The sequence below is a fragment of the Schistocerca nitens genome, chromosome 2, assembly GCF_023898315.1.
Source record: "Schistocerca nitens isolate TAMUIC-IGC-003100 chromosome 2, iqSchNite1.1, whole genome shotgun sequence".
Lineage (NCBI taxonomy): Eukaryota > Metazoa > Arthropoda > Insecta > Orthoptera > Acrididae > Schistocerca > Schistocerca nitens.
The window spans coordinates 663,867,980-663,880,932 of NC_064615.1; the positions used below are offsets into that span (position 1 = coordinate 663,867,980).

Genomic DNA, 12,953 nt, shown 5'->3' on the forward strand with positions numbered 1-12,953 from the left:
TTTGTGACTGGTTTAATTGTACTTCCTTTGTCACAATGTAATTTGCCAAACTCATCTCACATCAGCTATTCAGACAGAATTCCGAAACGGAGGGCCTCATTAAACAAGTAATTGGCAATCACAGAGCTCAATAGCTTACGAAAAACCTCATAGTATCGGTTTGCAGTAACATAATAGAAGAAATTTCATGTTTATTTTCATACTAGGAAGCTCTTGTTTCGCTAGCTGTCGATAACTCTTAAAAAATTGCAGTCACTGGAGTGAAATAAATAAAAAAGAAGTATAAGTTGTGATATATCGCCATAGATAAGAAAGTTCCGTGTGTTTAATAATTGGCAAAACACTCTCCTCCTTGTGTGCTGTCATTCGCCAAACTTTCGTTTCAATGTCTCGAGGGGTTTAGGAGATACGAGAGATGTTGCGAGTATTTCATTCTCGCGGGCGTGAGATCGGAAGTGAGCGCGCTACATGGGATCCATTTTCTCCAGATCGGAGGCAGATAGAGATCTCCTCCCAAGTCTAAACAAAAATTCAGCATGTTAGCTGAATTTCATACGCAGCACCATATGGTGTAATACGCCCAAAACGCAAAATCATAGCGAACCCTAATTTTCGTTGCAGACTTTTTGAGTTTTGCGTAGCGTCTCACTAAAATGTGTACATCACAATAAGAATGGTCATTAGCGAGGTGATGGGCACTTCGTCCCGAAGCTGACATATAAACGCTACAAGTAAGGCAAAAATCATATATTTTCAGAGAATAGTTTCTGTAAAATCGTTTGAGAAAGATAAGAGGTTGCGCGCACTTCGGTTCAGTCAGCGCAGAGCGTCGCCAGTCGGCGCGTGCGAAATATGGTGTACGCGTCGCAATATGCGCTGCACCCGCGCGACCCGTGCGGCATGTGCGTGTCGCGCTGTAGTCTAGTGTCACGTCACACGTGCTATACGCTTCTCAATTTGCGCCTAGCCAGACACGCGCACACAGTATCAGTGAGCGTGCTGTCGGCGGAAGGTGGACAATCTGTGTTTGAATGAGGGCAGACTGTGATGACCCAGAGGCTAGGCACGAGCAGTTTGGAAACCGCACGACTTGTGGGGTGTTTGAGGAGTGCTGTAGTGAGTCAGACCACTAGAAAACAAAGGCAGAATTCAAAAAATAATGGGCAGAGCCAGTAAGGATTGAAGGGTACGTGAAAAGAAAACCTCTGTGAGAATCGCAAAATTCTAATAGAATTAGAACTTAAATGTGAAGTGGGTGTCCATCCAACTTTTTTATGAGAACTTCTAGAGAGTTATTGTCAAGGTGTTAGGGTGTCTCTTAAAAGGTAGATTTGTTTTCAATATTATAAAAAGGATAGATTGCCTCCGCAGCCAGAGACAGTGGTCAGATGTGCACAAGCTGTGTGTTTTGCCTAATTCAAAAGAAGGCCTTTTGGCTGAAAGCTTGCTTGTGCAGCAGTCTTTTTCTTATGCCTGTTTGTGACTGAACATCTCCAGTATATGGTGAGTAGCAATCTATCCTTTTCATAATATAGTCATTATTCCATCCTGGATTTTCCATTGTTAGATTTGTTTTCAGTTATTTGGAGCAGGATTCTGTTGAATGGTGAAGAGCACACTTGGAAGAATTCAATTTGTAGAAAGACTATCAAGAGAAGTTCAAAAAGAAATAATGATCACCTACTACAAATGAGAAATTGGCACTTGAATTACTTGATCCTCATTATTATGACAATAGTTGGCGAAATTATAAGATGTGTATAGAGTGGCACTTAACAAGATCAAAGTATTTAGATGACTCCACCGAGAAAAATCACTTGGTACAAGTATTTGTTCACCATGTAAAAGAAACAACATTACAATATGTTATTGGATTAGCTATGCTCACACATTTATTACAGAGGATGCTTCTTAAAAATGCAGATCATAAATCTTTTACAGCAACTCAGCAAGGCATGGACTCAACAAGTTGTCTGAATACCATGTAGAAATATTGAGCCAAGCTATCTCTAGAGCCATCCATAATTGTCAAAATGTTGATGGTGCAGAATTTTGTGTATGTCAGCACTGACAACTCTACACAAATGCTGCTGCTCTCAGTCATTAAGTGAAGTCTGCCAGCCAGTGCATTGTCTGTGGTGTGAAGCAATGCCTGAAATTTTGTATTCTTGGCACACTCTTGAGACAACGTATCCTGGAATATTGAATTCCCTACAGATTTCTGAAATGGTATGTTCAATGTGTCTAGCTCCAACTACCATTCTGCGTTCAAAGTCTTAACTCCCGCCGTGCGGCCATAATCATTTCTGACACCTTTTCACATGAATCACCTGAGTACAAATATCAGCTCCACCAATGCACTGCCCTTTTATACCTGGTGTAAGCAATACTACTGCTATCTGCTTACGTGCATACCTTGACTTTTCTGACCTCAGTGTAGATGTATACTGTGGTTTTTAGATGCAGAAACCCAAGGAGGTAAAGCAATTTACAGCAGTGTCAAAAGTTCTTTTGAAAGTGGTTTGCTGAACAGTGACAAAATCATATATTAACAAATACACATTTAGCTCTGCTATATGTAGTTTAAGGTACACAAAGGGATTCTTATTTCCTCTCTTTGCAATGTAATGTCAGCAGTCACTTAGCAATTATCTGTAAATATCATCTGAAAGACTTGTTTTAAAAATCGTCCAGAGCAATAATTTGTCTCATGATTTTAAACAATGTATTCTTTTATTAAGAGTTGGTATATTACCTTAGGCACAGCACTCAGACATACTATTTTCTTTGCGTCAGAATCCACACTAAAAAACATTGCTGCTGTTTCGGGAGATGACAACTTAACTTGCTTCAGGGCTGAATCTAAAGCCTGAAAATAAATATAATCAATATGTTACTTCAAATTCTTTGTGTAAATTGTTACCATTTTTCAACGTCAACTATATACCAACCTTTGTGTTAGAGAGAGCTTTCAGTTCACACACAATGAATTGCCTGTCAGGCTGTGCCAGCAGCATTGATTTTACTGCTTCCACGACACTGGATGAAACAGCAGCTTTGCCTGCACGTTCTTTGTCATCCACCTGCTTTTTCATGGTTTTCAAAGACATCCTCATTTCCTCCTGAAACAATACAGAGATACTGAATTCTTGTGTATTCAGATGCAGGACAGAGTGCCAAGACAATTTTTTTCACATTGCGATTGTTCATAATAATACTACAATATCATACTTAATCTCTTAATTGAAATTTTGTTCCAGGAGACAACTGATTCAACACAAAAGAACTATTGCTCAAACCAAGTGGCAGCCTCAAGCAGGAGTCAGAGCTGTATTCATCATTTTCAATTCAGCTGTTTTGAAATGATACTATTCTAACACCACGGAATATAGAAGCTGGAGTTGCTAACAGCTGCTTACATCTGAAATTCTACACAGATATTGAAAATTTTTTTGTCAGCTGACAATTTTTAACATCAAAAACTTCTTTTACCAGATTTAATTGGCAGTTTCTGACAAACAGTTCATGAAATAATCATGACGGGCTAGTATTTCTAATGTATTTTAGCTATATTAATAACTAATACATTTTCTGTTGAGTATTATACAAGCAGAATCAGTACACAATAAAATTTATGAATAACTAAATGTGTTGAAAACTTAAAACTTAATGGCAACCAAAATCACAGGATATAAGGGGAGAGAAAAAAACAACTTTTTCACTAGAATTAATATGGAGGAATTTCACAGACTTCACAGGTGCTATTTATATTATTTCCAAACACATTAACTTTCATATGCTTCTCTCAAAACTGCAATTTAACTGATAGCCTGAGAACTTGTAAATGAAACCATAATGTCTTTTCCAATAATGGAATGTTGTGGATGGGTTTCAACAATGCTATGACTGGAGATAACTGCTCACTGTACACAGGAGGTAATTTTTCAGTTTTTATTCTATTGAGCTAGTACTGTACAGTTTGCTTCACTCATATACTTTTTATTACTGAAATTGTAATATCAGGACTTCATTTTATTAATGTATGTATATCAAATTTTTGGACTTAAACACTGTATTTACTTCATATTTTTACATTGTCTTTAATATACACTTTTTATTTATGTAAAATTTCATGTGTTACGTACAATGAGGTCATAAGAGACTGCTAGCTAAGTGATATGGATTGGAAGGTAACAGGAAATGTGCTTATTAAAATAACTATCAACAGATTATAATTAAATGATTAGTGACACACACACACACACACACACACACACACACACACACACACACACACACACTAGTGAAATTAATACTAGGTCTACAACTTTGCTTCAGGCATTTTTTTCTCTCGCAGTTCGGGGCGTTATTGTGAAAAACTTACAAACAAATTATGATTCATAGTATTGCCCATCGCTGGCCACTACATTCTCACATCATTCGGATAGCAAACGAATCCCTTGGCGGAAGAACTGGGTGTCTTTTGTGGGGATCCATGAATCGATTCAATTTTGCACTTGTTCATATGATTGCAAGTGCTGGTCAGCCAGACTGTATGCTACTGATCGAAAAAGGTGGTAGACAGAGAGAGCAACTATGAGAATACAGCAGGAGGGACAGGACCTCTCATTTCAACGTTTCCATGTATATTTTGATGGGTTTTGCGACATGGGGTCGAGCACTGACCTGCTGCAAAATTACCTTTACATATCTATTGCTGTACTGTGGCCATTTGTGTTTCAGTGCTGGGCTCAAATGCATCAATTGCTTTCGATAATGATGTCCTGTGACTGTCTTCACCTGTTTCAGTAGCTACGAAAATGTTCTGTCTTCCACCGCCATGTCAGTCTTCAACATAAAAATCATCATTTTTAAGGTGTTGAAAACATTCTCTGCATGTTCTTCCACTAACAGTTCCCTCACCATTGGTCTTACTCAGCATTTTATGAGCCACAGATTTCTTCATGTTAAAGCAGAAAATTGGAACTTCCGGCAAATGGCAAGAAATGGGTAAGTAAGTTGACGTACTTAACTGAGAATATCCTTATGATGTAATCATAAACAGACTAATATTTTTATGGCATTATGTTTACAGATGCCTAAGCTTATCGTATTTCACCTATGACCAACCACCCGAACCGTACTTGCCGCTACTGCCGTCTATTGCAAAATGGCAGAAGCAATGTTGTAGACCTAATACATTCATAATATTGATTTTCACTTCATCGCAATATTCACACTGTAGCCTTAAATATTAAGTAGAGCCATTTGGGTCAAAATCTCATTATTAGGGAGCAGAAAAATTTTGTGTGAATGATAATGTGAAAAAGGTGGTTTTAAGTGACACAATGTGCAATTGGTGGGTTTTTACAAAATTTGGTATTTTCCTCATTCCCATTTAAAAATGTAGTAAATGTGAGGGTGGCAGTGCAAATAGGAACTGAAAGTCACTGACTCCTGAAACTGTATTTTGACCTCCTCCTCAAGTTTGGTGCTCATATATTATCCTAAATGAGAGCTCGTTTCTTGCATAACGAACAAGGCACTACTTCCAAAGAACTCCATTCCAGTAACAGTTTTACTCACCAATGTCATATTTATCAACACTTTAGCACAACAAACAATATTGAAAATGATACAATTATGAGAGATCTTTTAATACACTGTGGACAGAGCCTGAGTAGGGATGGGCAGTGGCATTTAGTTAGGCAGACAGTGAAAAAGTTTTGCTCACACTGTGTGAGCTGTCTTTCGCATTCCTGTCCCCTGTTGTAACAATGTAGTTTGCACAAGGGATAAGATCTGCATTGTGCTACTGCATAGTCTTCCGATTCTGATTTGAGTTTTGTATGTTGCCAGTCTGAGGTGAGTACCATACTGCTTTCATCTGCTACTTGTATCTTTGTTGGCCCACTGCTCGAGTTCTACGTAGTTTTGCCATGCCAATGTCAATGATAGTGATGTTTTCAATCTTCTGAAAGAAGAAATCTACGATTCCAGTTCAGACAGAGTTGACAATTCCACTACTGATCTAAATTGCTGTGTGAATGTTCAGGTAAGTAATTAAAGAATTACTGTCAAAGAGACTTTAGACAAAAGATGAACTAATAAAAACAATATAAAATGAGACTACCTGGTATGCTGATTCAATAATAGTCATGCACAGAAGGCAAAATACATTGGTGGCCAACTGTGCCTTCACATGTGTGTTTTGAGGAAGCCGAAAAGCAATGATTATTGGTCAAAAGTGCCATTTTTCATAGTTAGTCTGATGCAACAGTTATGAGCCACAATAGATTCAAAGCAATTTTGTTGAACTTGCATTTCAACAATGAAAATTACATTCCTCATGATCAGCCTAATTGTGACCCACTGTTCAAAATTAATCCTTTTTTTACCTTGTGAATAAAGTCTCCCCCTCATTATTTTTTTCCTATGAATATTTGTCAGTTGATGCATTTCAAGGACAAATACATACTAATGTTTACTGAAAAGCAAATTACGCAAGTACGGCACAAAGCTACTGTTTGCTACTGATGCTTCAACTGGATGTGTACTTAGGTTGGAGGTGTGTGTGTGTGTGCTGGGAAAGGGGCACAGGAGCATGGCGGTATGGCACTTTTTAATAGCCTATAAGAAAACTATAACAACAGTGGAAATTACTGGAAGGAGCAACACGTAAAATAAAGGCAACCAGTCACTTATAGTGGATAAATGTGTAGAGCACAGAAACACATTACAGGAAGTAGCACTCACACTAGCTTTTGAATACTAGCTCTTTTTGCAGCAATAGTACACACATTTACACAGACAATCAAGCAGACACCCAAAAGCACACAGCAGGACTAATGTTCATTTGGGTGTCTGTGTAGTTGTGTGTGTGAATGTGTGTACCATTGCTGGTAAAAGAGCTAGTGCCCAAAAAGCCAGTGTGAATTCTGTTTTCTGCTCTGTGTTTTTGTGTTCCACACTTCAATTTGCTGTAGGTGTGGTTGCCTTTCCCCTATTGTAACTATTAGAAAAAATACTTACACAAACATTACATGACATACATAGATCACTATTATATGTCACCTACTGTGTTTGGTTGTTTGCGGCAGTGTAAGGCAAAAGCAGTAGGTGCTTTAATGCTCAACAGGAAAGGTCTTCATTAATGTGTGGTTATAAAGCCAATAATAAATAAAGGACATATGTTTTTTGTGAGAAGAGAACGTCTGCTCTGTGAAATATTGTATCCCGGCTAAGACACAAGTTGAAAATATGGTCACTATTTTTTATTTACTTAAATTTGCCACATTTCGTGACAGTACCTTTTCCGTTAGACATTTGCAAGGTGATATTAGTCTTGGCTTCAGTTGTCTAAGTATGATTCCACAATGCATCTTTGTCGGCTGCAGAAAAGACGTGGTTCAACGTGTTTGCCTCATTTTGGTGTTTCAAATACCATTTCTTCAAATGTAGTTTCTTTTTTTATGGTTAATACAAAAAAATAGTAACATAATTCAAAATTATTTATGACGGCGACCTTCACATTGTTCTTCCGTCAACACACACCAAGAGTTAGCTGCCGACTGACTATAGTCAAAGACGACTCCAGCGTCAAAGATATTTTACACAACACACAAGCTTCCACTTGTAATCAGTCTCTTTGCTATTCTTCGATACATTTACTAATAGTAATCAATATGCTTTCACTCTCAAAAACATAAGTAAATTAACATATAATAAGGCAAATTACAATAAATCCTGACAAAGTATAAAAAAAAACTTTTACAATTTGGTATCGACAAATACAGTAAAAAAAAATAACATCTCCCAGATCCATTACAACTGCTCCCCAGGGCTTTTGTTGTTATGGACATATACAACAAAATCCCGACCACATTCAGTGATGGATCTGTATTACACAACTAGTACATTAATGATGCAGTCTGATAACCTCTTCCAAATTTGGACTCTTTGAATCTGTGGACTTGTTACTGGCTGTTGTTGCAATGATACTTCCCCATCAATCCCATACACAAAAAATTCAAGTAAAGATATTATTTGACATGACAAATATATATGGTATAAAACATACATGAGAAATATTCTAACATACAGCTTGAAAATAATAGGAAGGTAAAACTCATTTCCTAGAATAAGATTTAATTTAATTTTTTTATATTTGCCTTATATATATATATATATATATATATATATATATATATATATATATATATATATATATATATATATATATATATATGAAAAAACACTGTTGTAACAAAGAATGATATATATATATATATATACTTTCTCTCATTCTTTGTTACAACAGTGTTTTTTCATCAGTTTCAATTAACATGTGACTTCAAATTATTAATTTACATGCAAATATACATACTTGGTTGTACAGGTAGTTTTGTTCTAACAAGCATATTCCAGTGGAGGACTTTTGTTTTATATAATAATAGGTTATTTAAATTTTGAAATTATGATTTCTGTTTATACAGTTTTAAAGAGACAACATTCCTGAGACCAAATAATTTCTTTGACTTAGGATACACCAAACGATAAACATTAGGGTGTGGATTTTCTATGACTTCAAAAGGCCCAATATACACTGCTGGCCACCGTAAATGCAACACCCTGAAGGAAGCATCCGAATCAAGTGAAATTTACACCATGAGTTTGCAGCGATGAGATATGCAACTGATTAGAATTTCAGCGCAGACGCACATCACGCGCGCCTGTGGCGCCACATCATAGCGCCATTTAAGGCTTGGCGATTTCGACGAGTGTACGTTCGGCACGTGTGTTTACCTTGTGGTTGTTTCACAAGACGATCAGTTATGCCTCGTAGACAACAGCGAACATCTTTTGATCAAGTATCCGAGTTCGACAGAGGAAGGATAGTGGCTTACCGAGATTGTGGATTATCATACAGAGAAATCGCCAGTCGTGTTGGACGAAACCAAACAACTGTAATGCGGATATGTGACTGTTGGATGCAGGAGGGTATGACGGACCGACGTGGTCGATCGCATTCACCTTGGTGCACCACTGCACGTGCTGATAGGCAAATTGTGCGCATGGCAGTGACGGATCGCTCAGTGACATCCCGATCCATAGCACAGCACATTGCGTCTGTAACGCAATATCCAGTGTCTGCGCGTACCATTCGACGCCGTTTACAGCAGAGTGGTCTGTCCGCAAGACGTCCATTGCTTCATCTACCATTGACGCAGAACCACAGACGTCTCCGTCGCCAATGGTGTGATGACAGACGGATGTGGACGGCAGAATGGAATGACGTTGTCTTTACTGACGAGGCACGCTTCTGTCTGCAGCACCACGATGGTCGGATTCAAGTGTGGAGACACCGTGGAGAGAGGATGCTGGACAGCTGCATTATGCACCGCCACACTGGTCTTGCACCGGGTATTATGGTATGGGGCGGTATTGGATATTACTCTCGCACACCTCTAGTACGCATTGCCGGTACTTTAAATAGCCGGCGCTACATATCCGAGGTGCTGGAGCCAGTTGTCCTTCCTTACCTACAGGGCTCGGCCACAGCCAAATTTCAACAGGATAATGCGCGGCCACACGTGGCACGCATTGTCCAAAGGTTCTTCGTCAATAACCAGATTGAACTGCTTCCCTGGCCGGCTCGCTCTCCGGATCTTTCGCCGATAGAAAACATGTGGTCCATGGTTGCTCAACGAGTGACCCAGATTACATCCCCAGCTGCCACACCAGATGATCTTTGCCAACGTGTGGAAGCTGCTTGGGCTGCTGTACCCCAGGAACACATCCAACGTCTCTTTGACTCAATGCCGAGACGTGTGGCAGCGGTGATCTCCAACAATGGCGGCTACTCTGGCTACTGATTCTGCCAGGAACCAAATGTCACAGACGTCTGTAAACGTAATCATTTGATACTTGGTCAACATGTTATCTACAAAATAAATTTTGTTGTGCTACCTCTTGCCTTTCTTGGTGTTGCATTTACGGTGGCCAGCAGTGTAGATATCAAAGAATTTTTTAATTTCTGAAGTTAACATTTTTGATTTTTCATGAGATTTGACCAGAACAAGATCCTCAATTTTGAAAGTGGTTAATTTTACCCTATTGTTATGTCTTTTATTCCTCTTTTCCCCTTGTTTCCTCATAGTTTCCCTGACAATATCTTCTCTCTCTTGCATAGTTAATGGTGTACATTTAGGAAATTCAATAAGTTCTGATATAAGATTTGGAGGTCTAATATTAAACATAATCTCATACGGTGAAAATTCTGTGGAACTATGTTGTAGGCTATTCATAATATCTTCAAAATTTCGAATGTGCTCAAACCAAGTTGGATGTTTATGGCTACAATAGGTTCTACAAAGTCTCCCAATTTCCCTCATATATCTTTCTGCAGGATTGGTGGATGGAGAATAAACAGATATAAGTATATGCTTCAATTTTGATCTTTCAATAAACTTTTTCCAAATTTTAGAGGTGAACTGTGAACCATTATCTGATAATATAGCTTTTGATTTACCCACCTGTGCGAAATAATCTCTTTCAATTTTTATTATAATTTCATGGCTAGTAGCTTTTTTCACTGGATATAGTTTAATTAATTTTGAAAATACATCTACCATAACAAATATGTAACAGTGACCACCTTTACTCTTTGGTAACATTCCATATAAGTCCACTGCGATAAGCTCTAAAGGTTTTTCCGGAATAATGTTTTGCATCTCTCCACCACATCTTTGATTGCTCACTTTAACTCTCTGACATTTGTCACAGGTTGCCAATTCTTTTCTTACCTTCTTTCCAATATTGTAAAAATAAACATTTTCTTGTATCTTTTGAATGCACTTCTGTATCCCACAATGACCAAAACTTTCATGTATGTAAATGATCAGCTTATCAGCATCTGCCTCTGGCCAACACAGTTTCCAATTATCAGAATCTACATCTGTTCTCCGAAATAAAATCCCCTTATGTAATTTGTAAAATTTATCAAGTTTCTCATACCCCTTCTTGCCTAAACATTCTTAGATTAATTTCCAACTCTGATCTAAATTTTGATTTTTTCTAATTTTGTTACACATAGCTCTAATTGTTTTTTCATTTTCCACCCCTTTCAAGTATCTAATTTTAAATTGCTTTTCGTCCTCTTGTTCAAAAATCTCCTTTTCTCCCCCAATTGGTAACCTTGAAAGTGATTCAGCTACTACATTCTCAGAACCTTTTGTGTGTTTGATTTCAAAGTCAAACTGTTGCAGAAATATTGCCCATCTGGTCAATCTACTGTGGTATAATTTGCACTCTTGTAAGTAACTCAAAGCTTTGTGATCCGAAAATACTATGGTTTTATGTCCAATAAGGTAAATTCTAAATTTTGTAAAAGCCCAATGAATTGCCAAAAGTTCCTTCTCTGTGACTGTATAATTTTTTTCACGCTTGAGCAACATTCTGCTTGCAAATGCTATGGTACAATGTATCTTAACTCCATTCTCTACTCTTTCTTGAAATAACTCTGCTCCAAGCCCATAATTACTGCTATCAGTGTTCAAACAAAATGGTAAATTAAAATCAGGTCTGTGTAATAAGTGTTGCTTCCTCAACTCTTGCTTAATTTTATCAAACTCTTCCTGACAACTTTTATCCCAAACCCAAACAGTGTTTTTCTTAAGTAACTGACTTAAACACGGTGCATTCAGACTCTGATCACTTATATGTTTTCGGTAATAACCGCATAACCCAAAGAACGACTTTACCTAATTGTTTTTTAGTATTAGGAATAGGAATTTCTGAAATTGCTTTAATTTTTTCTGGATCTGCCAAAATTCCCTTGTCTGTGACAACATGACCCAAAAATTTTAATTCAGAAACTGCAAATTTACATTTCTCTAATTTCAATGTCATCCCCCCTTTTCTAAGTTTTTCACAAACTGACTTCAAAATCGAAAAATGTTCCTCCCAATTTTGCCCTGTAACCAAAATGTCATCTACATAAATTATCAGTTTAGACGCAAGTTCTTGACCCAGTACATGATCCAAAGCTCTTATAAATTCGGAAACAGAAGAATTTAACCCAAATGGCACAACACAATATTGGTAACTCTTACCATTGCACAAGAAAGCAGTATATTTTCTAGAATTAACCGAAAGTGGTACCTGAGGAAAACCCGAAGTTGGATCCAAACTTGACATATATTTTATATCTGTAAATTTATACAGTAACTCATCAATATTTTCAGGATGGTCTGTCAGTCTGAACAAAATTTTGCTTAAGTGTCTAGAGTCCAAAACCAATCTTACTCCACCATCTTTTTTCGAAACTACTACTAGAGGATTATTATATGCACTGATACTCCTTTCTATTATATTACATCCTTCCATCTTTTTCAGCTCTTTCTCAACAGCAGGTCTTTTTGATATTGCAATACTGTATGGTTTTATGAAAAATGGTTCATGAGGTTTTACCTGAAGCTCACATTGATAACCCTTTACCCTACCAGGTATGTCACTGAAAACATCACTGTATTCCCACAGCAGATTTTCTAACTGTTGTTTTTGCTCCCCAGATAAATTTTGTGTTTCTGAAATTTTCAAATTTACTAAATTCCCAAATTCAACTTCATCAGTATCAAATCTATGAGTTTCAATATTCTCCAATCTATTTTCTTTTAGTAAATTGATACTGTCAAAATTTCCATCTACTGTATGTTCTTGTGTACTGAAAATGTTATCTTTATCATCATTATTTTCCTCTTGAAATTTCTTCAATAAGTAACAACTAATGACCTCATGTGATAGCTTAGGTTTGGAACTGTCATGTTTGGGTTTATGATAGTCACATCCATTGGTCCTTTCATCATGCTCACCTTCTGCCTCAACCTTGCGGACCTTCAAGAGGGCGTCTACTCGTTTCTTATTTCCGGTTCCTGTTTGAACTGCTGATTGTG

The 12,953-nt window shown here is 37.4% G+C and overlaps 1 protein-coding gene across 2 annotated transcripts in view; it reads right to left on the reverse strand.

Moving 5' to 3' along the window:
* Positions 1-12,953, reverse strand: part of LOC126236775 (alanine--tRNA ligase, cytoplasmic) — a 205,355-nt gene that overhangs the window by 15,010 nt on the left and 177,392 nt on the right. For both annotated transcript variants that reach the window (XM_049946353.1, XM_049946352.1), the window contains 2 exons: positions 2,952-3,122; positions 2,756-2,869 (listed from right to left, as the gene is read on the reverse strand). In XM_049946353.1, the coding sequence (XP_049802310.1) occupies positions 2,756-2,869; positions 2,952-3,122 (285 nt within the window). The remainder of the gene's footprint in view (positions 1-2,755; positions 2,870-2,951; positions 3,123-12,953) is intronic.